General features: G+C 37.1%; 1 protein-coding gene across 1 annotated transcript; it reads left to right on the forward strand.

The window, feature by feature from the left end:
- Nucleotides 1-1,247: 1,247 nt before the first annotated feature.
- Nucleotides 1,248-12,761, forward strand: LOC122066752 (3-oxoacyl-[acyl-carrier-protein] synthase I, chloroplastic-like). Its single transcript, XM_042630592.1, has 7 exons — nt 1,248-1,782; nt 2,720-3,151; nt 3,733-3,906; nt 11,624-11,737; nt 11,899-12,000; nt 12,147-12,213; nt 12,328-12,761. The coding sequence occupies exons 1-7, from the start codon at nt 1,327-1,329 to the stop codon at nt 12,393-12,395; spliced, it is 1,413 nt and encodes a 470-aa protein (XP_042486526.1). The 5' UTR covers nt 1,248-1,326; the 3' UTR covers nt 12,396-12,761.
- The last annotated feature ends 1,145 nt before the right edge of the window (nt 12,762-13,906 follow it).

Below are 13,906 nucleotides of genomic sequence, written 5' to 3' on the forward strand. Positions count from 1 at the left end.
ATGGTATAGCAACTTAGGATGACAAATGATATTTCATCTTGTAAAATAATACCTAGGCTACTCTTCAACTGTTGAATTCCATTGATGCTTGATGAAGAGCTTGACACTTGGTTTCCATATCACTTGAGCTTTTTGATGATCTCCACAAGTCTTGAATCTTTCATTCATTTGTGCTAGAGATACTCCATTGATGTTCCTTGCTCAATGACCCATTTGATCTGCTTGACTTGGTTCTTGAATTCTTGATATTTGAGAAGGAAGATCAACTTAAAATCTTAGCTTTTTCATCATTTAAGGCGCATTTGAATCCCCAAAATAACAATATATAAAATAGTTTTAGATTATGAAACTTGAATTATGACTAATCTTAACACTGTGTGTTCTTTATCCAATTGTCATAATTTATCATATCGTCATTTCATGTGACACAATAAAATGGATTGCGAACGAAATCCTTTCTGTGAAAGAGAAATATTTTGTAGTAGCGGAATACTTTAGCCGAAATTTTTTAAGCTTAGAACTTTTTTTTTATTATTATTATTATTATTGGTAGCAGTTTGGTTGGCTCACATACCTGCTAAAATTATGGGGGCTCTCCTTCTAAAAGGCCAAAATCGGAATTAAAAAAAAATCCCCAAATTTATAATAATAGATTAGTGTTGGAATCAGTCTAAGAAGCCCTATAATTATTCTATTAGTTTTGAAAACTCAAAGTTCTTGTGGAAAAACAAAAAAACCCCTCAAGTGGCTGGATTGAAATGTCCAAAATCCCTCATTCCTTTGACACAGACTAATTAATTAAGGGAAAAAGAAACCTTAATTAGTGTAATATATTATTTTATTTTTTTTAAATCTTTACTCTTATATGTCAACGACAGAAACTCTCTCACGCAACCAAATCTTCTTTTCTTAATGGATTCACGTAACCCTACACTCCCAGAGATTTACAAGAAAAGAAGGTGGTTGGTCAGTGGTAGCTCGAAATTCTGTCATTCCACGTGACACAATTGCTTAATAATTAATAACCGTTGGATTAGAAATGCTGTTTATATATATAATTTATTTTTATTTTATTATCACTGAACAATGAACGCCGTCACCCAACTAATTATTGCTCAACTTCCCTAACCGTTCAACAATTAAGGACCGTCAGATTAGAATCTGTTGTGTCACCCACCTTCGTACATCGTGCCCATCGCCATCGACTCCTTAAACCCCAACATTAATACTATAAAGAAACATTACAACATAGGAAACAGAGCAACAAAAATAAAGCTGCGTCACCCGTCACCGGTCACGGGTCACCGACGAGCGAAGCAGCAGAGAATGGAAGCGCTTCAGTCACCAGTCTTTCGGGTTTCCCCCTTAGAACCCCTTCGTAAGAAATCCAATTCTGGCGATGCCAATGCTAGAACATCCAAGAAGAAGCTTCAATGGATGAAACCCATATCTGGTTCTGCTTCTTTAATTGCTCCCAAGAGAGAGAAGGACCCAAAGAAGCGAGTGGTTATTACTGGAATGGGTCTTGTTTCTGTTTTTGGAAACGATGTTGATATGTACTATAATAGATTGCTTTGTGGTGAGAGTGGTATTGGACCCATTGATCGATTTGATGCTTCGAACTTCCCTACTCGGTTTGGTGGCCAGATTCGTGGGTTTAGCTCTGAAGGTTACATTGATGGGAAGAACGACCGTCGTCTTGATGATTGTCTCAGGTACTGTGTTGTTGCTGGCAAGAAGGCACTTGTGGATGCTGCTCTCGGCGGTGATAACCTCTCCAAGGTATAAGCTTTATGGGTTTTTTGTTTTTCTTCGTTCCCAATACTATAATGTACATGCAAATGGTCGAAAATTTGCTACAGGGGGTGAGGGAGAGACGGATTGATGCTAATAATGTGTTTTTATGATTCTTCATTTTGGTTTGAATCATGGTTTTGATTGAAGAATTGCTTCTTGCTCTCACTCTCTGTATAATTGATGGTGGTAAATGCTTGATTCATTGAGGATTGTGAATATACATTCTGGTTTACCAGTAATTTAGTTGTTTTGATTCACGGATGATTCTAGTTTCATATAAGGATTAGAAAAGCAATGACTGATGATGCCATTTATAGGCCAAAAAAGTGAAATTAAACCCTCAATCAGTTCCGTTTGAACAATTGCCCCAATTCAACAAGATAGTCCCAAGGCACAATGATAAAGGAACCCACACTTCAGTTGGTATGCTTCTGAAAATAACCCAAAATCCTGGGGAAGCCTGATTCTCAATTTGCTACTAAATTACCAAATTTTTAAAACAATCATAATATGTTGGGGCCACCAACCAGTCTGAGTTACTTGGCTGTAGTGCGATTTTTGAGTTGCAGTAGCTGTAAGTTTTTCCTTTGTTTGGAAACCTAATGGAACTGAACTAAGAATTGATTTTCTGGTTTGTTCATTTATTGCAAGAGTTGGAATTTGGAATCTCTTTTCTTTCCAGTAATCGGTGTTGTCTTATCAATTTCTGCAACTTTTTAGAAGTAGTGTGTAAGCTGAATTAGTTTCATTATCTCGGGCATTGCAGCTTTATTATTTTCGGAATTTCATCAATAAAAAGAAAAGTCTGAAATTACGTATGTTATTCCTGCTGAATTTAATTAGTGTTTTTCATAATTTCTGACCCTCCCCTGTACTATTTTTTCCCCCCTTTTAACTGTTGCAAATTTTATGCTGTTTGCAGATAGACAAGGAACGAGCTGGTGTGCTTGTAGGAACAGGCATGGGTGGTCTATCAATATTTTCTGATAATGTGCAAAGTTTCATTGAAAAAGGTCACAGGAAAATTACTCCATTTTTCGTTCCTTACACCATAACAAACATGGGGTCTGCCTTGCTTGCAATAGACCTTGGTTTTATGGGTCCAAACTATTCAATTTCAACTGCTTGTGCTACATCCAACTACTGCTTCTATGCTGCTGCCAACCATATCCGACAAGGTGAGGCTGATTTAATGATTGTCGGTGGAACTGAAGCTGCAATGGTTCCTATTGGCTTGGGAGGCTTCGTTGCTTGTAGAGCTTTGTCACAGAGAAATGATGATCCAAAAACTGCTTCAAGGCCATGGGACAAAGATCGAGATGGCTTCGTGATGGGTGAAGGTTCTGGAATATTGGTATGTTCCAGATTCTTTTGCATATTAACCCCCATATTACACCTTGGTTTCAATGGTGATCAGTTGTAGCCTAGGTGCATCTGCATATTGAATTGGTTGATGGTCACATGGTTTTAGCGCTAATGCATGGCATAAGGCTGAGTGCATTGACTACTGTAGTTTTTGCCTTTTAGCACTAATGCATGTTACAAGGCTGAGTGCATTGACTACTGTGTCCTAAAGGCAAAAACTTTCGTTATAAAAGTCTTAGGATGCGCCATGATCACCACTCATGTGTATCTTTATCGTTTGGAAGCTCTCCATCTTGTAAGGAAGATAATGTTAGTTTCATCTTTTAGTTCTGATTTGTTCACCCAATAATAGGTGAAACGAAATCCTGATTAGATCTGATCCAGTGGAAAAGAAGGTAGATTAGGTCTGTCTTTCTTTTTCTTTTTTCTTTTTTTATAATTTATAATTATCTTTAATGCATTGTCTCACTTCAATTCCTTTTAAATTAGAAGGTACCTTATGCTACTTGGTCTCTTTTGTCTTGTTTATTACTGTTATTTCTTTTGAATGTTTGGAAATTGTATTGATAGATAATGGAGAGCTTGGAACACGCAATGAAACGTGATGCGCCTATTATTGCTGAATACTTGGGTGGCGCAGTAAATTGTGATGCTTATCATATGACTGATCCCAGAGCTGATGGACTTGGTGTTTCATCATGCATTGAAAGAAGCCTTGAGGATGCTGGTGTGTCACCTGAGGAGGTATACTCTTCATTAGTTGGTTATTATTTAGTAATGCGTACCAATATTTGTCTGGGAATTTTTTTTTTTTTATCCTTCTTTTGTTAATTCTTGTTTGACCTATTCTTCTTGTCCTTAAAAATGAAATCTACTTAGAATTTTACATTTTTTTTTTTTTTTTTTGCAAATTCCTATGGTATTATTTTATCCCCAATATACAATTAGGGATGCAATGTTGTGACTTAGTCTTAATAAGTAAATAAGTGCACAGACCTTTTCTCCGAGATTATTAGAAAGGTAAGAGTGGAGGTAAGTGATGCCTTTTGAGTATGTGAGAGGACCCATCGGAACAAAGGGTCCGAACAGGTGGATAAGTGTTCACAGAAATATTTTTAAAAGCATCAATTTAGTGTCAGAAATTACTTCTCTCATTATCTTTTGAATTCTGAACTGAATACCATCAAACTCCTTGGAGAATGGAATATTCCGGGGAGAAAGAATCGCATCAAATACAAATTAAATATTTTATTTTCTATATCATATTTGTCCCCTCTATCACCCATTAACCCATTAACCTATGAAAAATTTAAAATAGTGTCATTAAGTAGTGCTACTAAGACCTATCCTTTCCATCTGTTACATAGTTTTAAACCTAGCCAACTACATAGTTTGACATATTTCTGAATTATTTCATTCTTTGGAGATCATGGATTTCATGGATCCCTGGTCCTGCATCAATTTGGAGTATTGATGGTTGCCCTACATCACTTCAACTGCAGTGTCTTCTTATTTAACCAGTTGATTGTGAAGCCTAAACAATCAAGATTAAAAAAAAAAAAAAAAAAAAAAAAAAAAAAAAAAAAAAAAAGAAAACCTTGATCCTGTTGCATTAGGTGCTGCATCAAGGAAAATCATGCTCAGATTCCTTATGTCCTAGCACCAGTATGATTTTGTCAGCTGTGAGATGAACAGTGTCATACCCAGTACATTTAAGTGCTGTAAGTGTGATTTCATTTTGGAACACAATACAGTGCTTCATCATGCACTTGAAGGAATACACCCAGGAGCATCCTTGAAAAAAAAAAAAACTAATGTCTGTCCTAGAAGAATCTTCTCTACACAGCTTATCTAGCAAAGGGGAATGAATCAGAAATTGAAGATGTATCTGCTTATGTCTTCCCATCCTCTTCAATCTACATAGGAATGTGGATAGCATGATCAAAGGAATAGATCAGAGAAAGGAAAGACTATTGCTTATGCAAAGCAATGAGACCTTTTTCCTCTTCCTCAAAATTTGTCTTGTATGGATAATTCATCAACTCTGATGTAGAACTAGGACCCTATGATGATTATTGTCTCGAAGGCGTAGATTAAGGTCCAGCTAACCCTTGATTTTGATCGAAGTAAGAGAAGGAAGGATTGTTGTTTTAGGTTAAGTGTAAAAACAAAGGGAAAATTAGGATTTAAGGTAATTTAGGGCCATAGTTGTCAAGGCGGCACCTAATTGTCCAGGCATTCGGCCCCTTTTATAGAAGGGCACCTTGTTGTTGTCGCCTTGGTCCCCCCCCCCTCAGTGGTGACCACCTTGGGTCACCTAGCCACCATGACAACTATGGTTATGGCTAGGTTTTAATGGTTGATGGAAGGATGAAGATATGAGCTCATGGCAGATAGCTAGGAGAGGGTTTCCATAAGAGTTTAGCGTAAAGAAATGGTGAAAAAAGGGCTGTTATTAAGCTTAAAGAAACTGCTGCAACAAAAAGACGATAGAAAGCAGAGTAGGAAAGGATAGATATGATGCAGATCACCTCAAGAGCATTAAGATAGGTACTCTAAAAGTACCAAATAAGGAGAAACAAGCTGACTCAATAGAAACTCAGCTCAACTCAGCCTTGCAGATCTGGGTTGACTCGGTTTGAACCAGTTTTGGTTCAGTCAAGCCTTAAAGCTTGAATTTTTTCTGGTTCACCCAAAATAAGAATCACAGGACAGCTTTTAAGTGTTTTATTTGTCTTGTTTATCTTTAATCAGTTTCTTGCGATGGTTGTGTTAGAGTTCCACTTTCATAAAACTCTATCTTATCACCTCTAAAATGGCACATCTGTATGTGTATTTGGAACTTGACCTTCATTTAATTGCCCCTTGTTTTATTCCCAAAAGTTCAATAAGTTGGGGGTATAAAAGGGTTGTGACTTATCGTTATGTCATTATCAAAAGTTGTTATCATCTTACACATTTCAGGATACATGTGAAATGACAGCATTTACTGTAATTGAATAAACATAGTGTCAGTAAAAAGTAATATTACAAATCATTTGACATCTTAAGGGGTGTGAATAAGAATATCCCTTTACATAGTTAAAACTCCTCAATAACTCTCCCACGGTTTTATTAATAAAGGAGATGACTTGTCTCTGTTCATAGTCTGCGTGATTCAACTGCCCATTGGTAAAACCCAATACTGCTGGTGGGTTCCAGAAAGGCCAGGTGAGAGGTCTGATCATATCCTCCTCTTTTAAACCCTTCACTGTTGAAGCTCTGCAATCAGGTCCTCTCTTATTTCATATTTTGTTTCTTCTATCAGTTTCTGCAATTTCTTGAAGTTCTTCTCAGATTATTCTCAATTTATCACTGCTATTGAACCCACCCCTGTTCTACTGGATTTTCTGATGGATATCATTTCTGAACTGAGGCTTAATCAGGTTCTATCTTATATCAGTTTATCCCTGCACTTTTATAACCTGTCATACTCTGTTTTGAGTGGTTTCTGGTCATCAGAGGAGGAGCTGCTGAGACAAATCTATCCATCAGATCTTCTTTATAGTTTGAGAAGTTGTTTATTATTCTAAGAGTTGCAACCTACCAGAATTGAGCCTGTGTCTGTTCAGTATTTTGCGAGTTAGTTGAGTTCCTAGTTTTTAGGATCTAGTTTCTAATTCTGAAACAGGACTGGTTCATAAGATCAAACCGTTGTATCAGGTTCTTTGGTGGAGTAATTCTTAACCATAAGTCAGACCTGCAATGATGCGGATCTGACGGAGTTGGATAATCAGCAAATAATTTAATTTAAACAAACCAGTGGCAGTAATGTAATTTAAGGCACAACTTAAAAACCCCCTTTTGAGTGAAATAGCTGAATGAGGACAGATATAGAATTAATCCCAAAGAAAACTCAGTTCTGGAATTAATTTGGTCTTCTAATAAGGAGTGGCAGAATTGTAATTATAAGTCACCAAGCTAGTAAATGGCAAACAAGGAATAACATGTGATGAGGGAGGGGTATTTTGGAATTAGAAATAAAGATAAGGACTATAGAAGATAATGGAAGAAGAGAGGGGCAGTATTGGAAACAGCCAATTTAAAAGGGAAAAATCTCACTTTTTTGAAGGTTGTCTTCAACCTTCAGCAACGTACAGAACCAGCAGACTAGGGGTGTCAATATCTAAACCGGACCGGTTAAACCGGACCGGACCGAACCGATTAAGCCCGATCCAAACCGAACCGGTGGCTTATCGGGCCGGTTTCGGTTTGTATTTAAAATTGAATCCGGTCTCGGTTCGGTTCGGGTTAGACCATTGGGCCACCGGAAACACCGGAAATATGCACCGAAACCGGAACCGATCCAAACCGGCCCGATATAAAACCGGACTTAAAAGTTAAAACTCATTAATCTAACTGGGCCAACTCTCAAGTGGGAGAAGCCCAAGGCCCCAAGTGTCCAACTGGACCAACAGTAGCCCAAGTGCCCAAGCCCAACATTTATCAACTATTCAAGTTCAACCTGTCAAAACCCAAGTGCCCAAGCCCAACTGCCCAAGCCCAAGTGCCCAAGCGCCCAAGCCCAACTGCCCAAGCTAATGGTCCATACCGGTTTAAAAAACCGATCCAAACCGAAATGAACCTGATAAATCCAAACCGGTACAACCCGAACCCAAACCGCACCGAAGCCGACACCGGACCGAAACCGATAATTCCTTAATGGGGCGGTTTCGGTTAGTTCCAAAGTCACACCGAAACCGGTGGAACCGGACCGAAACCGCACCAACCCGGACCGTTGACACCCCTACAGCAGACATTGGGACGACCTCAGATTGAGAGAGCTTCTTCAATAGGTCTCAGTTTGGCCTAAAACTTCTAGCGAAGGGTCGCAGCATCAGGTCTTCTGTAAATCCAGCACCAGAAAATCTCGATGGCCCAGATCTAATGTGTTTGAGTCTGCAACTGGATCTGACAATGGAAAAACTCATATCTCGGTCTGGGTTTGATTTATCACCACAAAAGTCAAGTTTTGAAAAGGCTTCTCTTGGGTTTGTGTCGCCTACTGGTAGGGAACTCTCTACCACAGACTCCGCCCAAATAGCTTAGAGGAGAAAGAGATCGATCTTCTAAACTGGGGTTGCAACTGTCGTGCAGAATAGGGTAAGGAAAAAAAAACCAGAGAATAATAGAGGAAATAGGAGAAGGGAAAAAGAAGATATTAATAGATTTCAGAAGAGGGATCGGCAGTAATGGATTCAAACCCAAATTCTTCAACTTCATTCAATTATTCAAAAATCTAAAACTGAAATTTCTCCATTGACTATATGCTTAAAAAAAAGAAAACAACTTAAAACGGAAATTAATCTAAAATTAGGAACTAACAAATTTCAAAGAAATTATTTCTAAAATAAAAGAAAATCAAATCAAAAGATTTTTTGTTTTCCTAAATCCATCGTGCAACTGCATCATGCAATCTGAATTGTTGCTATATATTTAGATTTTCTTGAATCTGGTTATTCTTTCCTTCACTTTAGTTTTGGAATTTTATTGAGCTTCCAACCTAAGTTTTTAGGCGTCTAGAAAACCATCAAGAAGACTTGCGTAGGTTCGAAGGAATCCACCCTCAAAGGGTCCTGTGAATCGACACAGCCATAGCTCAAGAAATTTTTCATTTATTCCATTTATTTCAAAAGTAGAACTTTACATGGTTCTCAAGTAACTAGCTTAACACTAGTCACTAAGGAACTAGAAAATTTTGTCACCTCAAAATTACAATCATACCCTTATCTATACCCTTTAATTACAAATGTACCCTAAAATTCAATCTTGACTTAAACTAATTCCTAACTATTTAATATTTAATCCTATACAAAACCCTTGTAACTAAAACTCAGTAATTAAAGCCTACTCGGTAACACAAACATTAACTCCAAAAGTACCACCCCAAATGGCTCCACAAATAGAAAAGCCCAGTTCTAGCCTGTAACATTGTTTTCCTTCACATCACATACAATAAGAAGATAGGGGGACTAGGTTTGCATAAAGTGTGATTCCTAAATCAAGCAGGGCTTGCATGCAGAGCTGGCCAAATCGTCTGCAATCCGATTGACTCATTGTATTGATACCAATACAATGGTCCAGATCTGGTACAACTAATAAAACCTTAAATCAGTGAAGAGGCATTTAAATCAGATCTGGACCATTGCATTGGTATCAATACACGTGTCACCCCCTGAAGGTGGTATTTCACGGAATTGTACGAGATCGGAATTGCAGACAATTTTTTTCCCAGTTACAACTCATTGTTTCTTTGGATGGATTCGGTTTTGTAAATTGTTGATCAGATGGAGAAGATTCTCGTAAATTGATTGCTGCAGATGGAAGAACTGAATCTCATAGAGCAGGTAAGATTTGTTGTGAGGAATCTTCTTCATGATGGACCTGGTACAGGTACCTCATTTTGGCATGATAATTAGCACAGAAATCGACCTTGCTGCCAATATGAGCCAGATCTAGATATGGTTCTGGTATTCCTTTGAATTTTTCTGTTTCTATTTTAGTAAATGAACAAATCTGGACAGTTCCTGTGAGTGGTTCCTTTATAGATAGTGGAGTGTTGGCAGACTTCCATCAATGTGCGTCTTACCTGAGTTAGAGTCTGATGTGCCGATATTTTGTCCTGTACCAATACGGCAGCTTTCAGTGCATATCTACTCAGGCAGCAGGTGGATAAAGGTCATTATACTAAGGTGGGGTGGATAAAGCATGGTCTTCCTTAACACAGTATCGTTTCTTAGCTTCTTATAATCAAGAATATGATCGAAGGGGGTCACTGTGTTTTTTGCCAAAGGAGGATGGAATCTAGTAAACATTTTTCCTTTGCCTGTGTCTTTACTGGCAATGTGAGAGAACTCATTGGTCTGTTGGCTTATAATGTTTAAGCAAAGCCAAGATATAGAGAAAACCAATGGCTGGTACAACCTTCTACAGGTGAGAAATTGTTGGATAATTTAAAAAAAAAAAAATCATTTAATGCTCTTTCTACCATATATGGTTTGAAAGACATCAAAGATTTTTCTAAAACCTGTTTCTTCTAGCGGATGAGGAATTTCAACCAAAAAAAAAAAGGAGAAAAGAATTAGATTGAACCAGCCTGGCAAGGTAGAATATAACCTGTGGAAAAGAGTTTCAATCTCTAATTGGACAATCATGGTGAGTTGGTTCCTCCTATACTAAAATTATTTTAGTAGTTTTTGGGTTATGAAATGAGGCAATAGGTGAAAGAAAGTGGATGATCAGGAAGGCTTCTAGGCCTTAACAGATTTGACTAAATAGGGTTTCCCAAAGTTGTTCAGCTAAGGGCCACTGGATCAATATCTTTTTTTTTCAATGGTTCTTGATTAAAGTTTCAGGGCGTTATTGGAATTATCTAGAATATAATGGGGTTGCTTGGGTAGGTAAATATAGAGGAAGGTAGGGGAATTGCTTAGTATCCAGTTAAGAGCTTTTATAAAACCAAGTTTTTGAGCGAGAAATCATTTTACGTACATGTTATTGAGATTTATAGTAGGTTAATCTTTAAGACCCCTGTTCTTGGTTTACTTCCAATGACTAATTAGTATATTACTTATTAATTATTTTTGTATACTAATCAAACCACTAAATTTTAGGCCAGGTAATATGTAGAATTCAATTAATATTCAGTCTCTTTCTTCCTGACCTGTGAATAGTCTTAAACTTTGTGGAAACCGGTGAGCAATAAATTTGTCTTAAACTTTGTGGAAACCAATGTAATAAATCTATCATACAAATCGCATCCCTTATATTTCATTTTAAGATTTGTAGCTTATGAGTTGGTTCAATGATTTATCAGTTTAGGATTTGGGATCCAAAATTCCAAATTGAACAAGTCAAGCCATGAACTTGATCTGTTCTATAGTTCTATTTAGATTTTTTTTCAGATTTGGACTAAAAGGTCTGTACCTAATCCAAGTGTATCCTCAGTTATTGATGACTACAATATTACTAGTTATTGAGAAGAAATGAATATATATATATATATATAGGGCATGGGTACTCTGAATCAACAATGTACTCTACACCTAGATACTTTTTTTTTTTTCTCTCCAAAATAAAATAAGTAACTAATTCAATGTCTCTGAGCATAGGATACGCTGTAGGCTGCTAATCACATATTTGTTCCTTGTCTGGAGTCCAACAATCAATGATATTCTCTTTGATAGAGGGTTTGAACGAGCTTGAAACTGTACAGGTTATTGAGTGAGCTGGCACTGTGAATAAATACGAAAGTCACTGTAATGGCCCACAGACTGTTAGTTGTAATGTGATGTTAACTATATGTGTATCTATTTGTATATTTCTGTTTCTCTGTTTGATTTTTATAGCCAGTGGGAAATTTATTTCACTCCAAAATTATCATTTAATGACCAATTAAATCACATGATTGTATCTTATCCAGGTTAATTACATAAATGCACATGCAACTTCCACAATTGCTGGTGACTTGGCTGAGGTGAATGCTATTAAAAAGGTATTCAAAAACACTTCAGAGATCAGAATAAATGCAACCAAGGTAGTCTTTCTCTCTCGCCATTCGAACTATTGAATTATCATAGTGTATCTTTGAACTCTCTGTTTTTTTCACTGCATGATTCCTTTGATGATTTATTCTTTTTGTATGTTTTGCTCAAATAAGTCTTCAACTTATGATTTCTTACTTTTGGTTGTCAACAGTCTATGATAGGGCATTGCCTAGGTGCAGCTGGGGGCCTGGAAGCCATTGCTACAGTGAAGGCTATAACTACAGGCTGGCTGCATCCTTCAATAAACCAGTTTGTATGTATTATCTATTGATTTTGAGAGTACATGATAAAGACCATTGTAATTAAAAAAAATATGTGAAGTAATTATATTATTATCTCCACTACATTCCTTCTTATCATCTGAATTCTATATTCAAAAGCTTTTTTACAAAATTGCAGAATCCAGAACCTTCTGTTGAGTTTGATACAGTTGCAAATGTAAAGAAGCAACATGAAGTGAATGTTGGTGAGTTACTAAACTTGTCTGTTGATATTTGGTTAGAAGTTGAATCATAGTCACAAAGTTACTTTCTCTTTTGATCATGATCATAACTCTTTAATTTTTCTCTACTAATTGCAGCCATTTCAAATTCTTTTGGCTTTGGAGGACACAACTCTGTTGTGGTTTTTTCAGCATTCAAGCCTTGATCAACTCTGTTTCGCAATTTTGCATGGATATCCTTGCACATTTCTTATTCCTTAATTTATTTCTTAGATGCTATTTTTCATCTTTTCAGTAGGGTTTTTGTTTCCTTATGAAGTTCTGTAAGTTGTGATGTAACTCAGACTTGACTAAGTCCCATATTTATCTTAGTAATCCCCGGAAATTTAAGAGATTAGCCAAACTAATCTCTTGTCGTCCGTCCAATGTTAACACTTAGCAGTCATACAGGAACAATTCACCTTAGAGCTTGTCAATTAGGGATAATAATGGATTGAGTATGTGAAGATTTGGATACATCAAGTTTTTTATTACACTGCAACAAACTTTTATGAAGGGATCTCTGTTTGATACTTTTATTGTTGCTGCTGCTGCTTCTGTTACTGATGAAGATATTTATCCACAACTGGGTTGGTCTTATAATCTGTAACCGGCATGGCCTGATATTCTTATTTTTTTTAACTTATTGAGTTCAAGCACAGGGTACAGTAGTGGTAGCTACAATCGTCTTTTTTTATTGGTACCATAGTAATTCTTTGGTTGAGTATTATTGGAGCGACATTACCTACTGATAAAATGAAATGACCTCTGCCCCTACTTGCGAAACTGCTTCATCGCTCCTTGGTGCACTTCCTATGCCACTTGCTCAGATAAGTCTCTCCCTTAAAATTTATAGTGTGGTCACTGTACCAGCATGGGGATTAATGAGGAGGCGCACTTGGGCATAAACAATGGAGGGTTTTCTGGGTTTCACAGGGGTGGGGAATCATTTTGCCACTCTCTGAGTTTGGGTGAAGGGAGTATTTATTTCCGCATTTTTAAAAACCTTAAATAATTGTGAGGATTCCAATTAGGCTGTAAAACTTTGGAGATGAGGAAACGAATTTGCAAAAGAAAACCAAACTCCTCTTCCTAGCCTGATTCCAATTGAGATATTCTGAAGTTTTGCACCCCCTCCAAGCATGGCAATACAATCCCCGGTTGACGAAAGTATATTGGTGCAATCAGACACTTTAATTAGGCCTCTACAACAAGAAAGTTTTCTCTTTAAGGAGAGGGCACCTATGTCTTTGTAAGCTTTCACATCAGGTTACTCACATCTGACGTGGAATCAAAGGTGCTTTTATGTGGAACCTTAACAAGTTAGTCCTTTGCAATCGAATAGCAATGACCGAAAAATGGGGTGGGTTGTCATGCTATTGAGGGTACATACTTGTTCAGATCATGATACTTAATGGCTGCTCTACATGACTTAATGGAAGGTAAAATTTTCATATGATTACAGTGTAATACCTCAAGGAAATTTTCCACCCTTGCCTTTTACAATCTTAATTATCTCCCAAGATCATTCAGAAAGAAGTGATCTATTCCAGATAGAAGGATCCAAAAGAGCTAGGGTTAGGTGAAAAATGACCATAGTAGATGTTGTGAGGAAAGACATGCACAATTAAACTTTATCCCAAGTATGATCTCGAATGGATTGGAGGACTAGGATTCA

The sequence above is a fragment of the Macadamia integrifolia genome, unplaced genomic scaffold (assembly GCF_013358625.1).
Source record: "Macadamia integrifolia cultivar HAES 741 unplaced genomic scaffold, SCU_Mint_v3 scaffold2561, whole genome shotgun sequence".
NCBI lineage: Eukaryota > Viridiplantae > Streptophyta > Magnoliopsida > Proteales > Proteaceae > Macadamia > Macadamia integrifolia.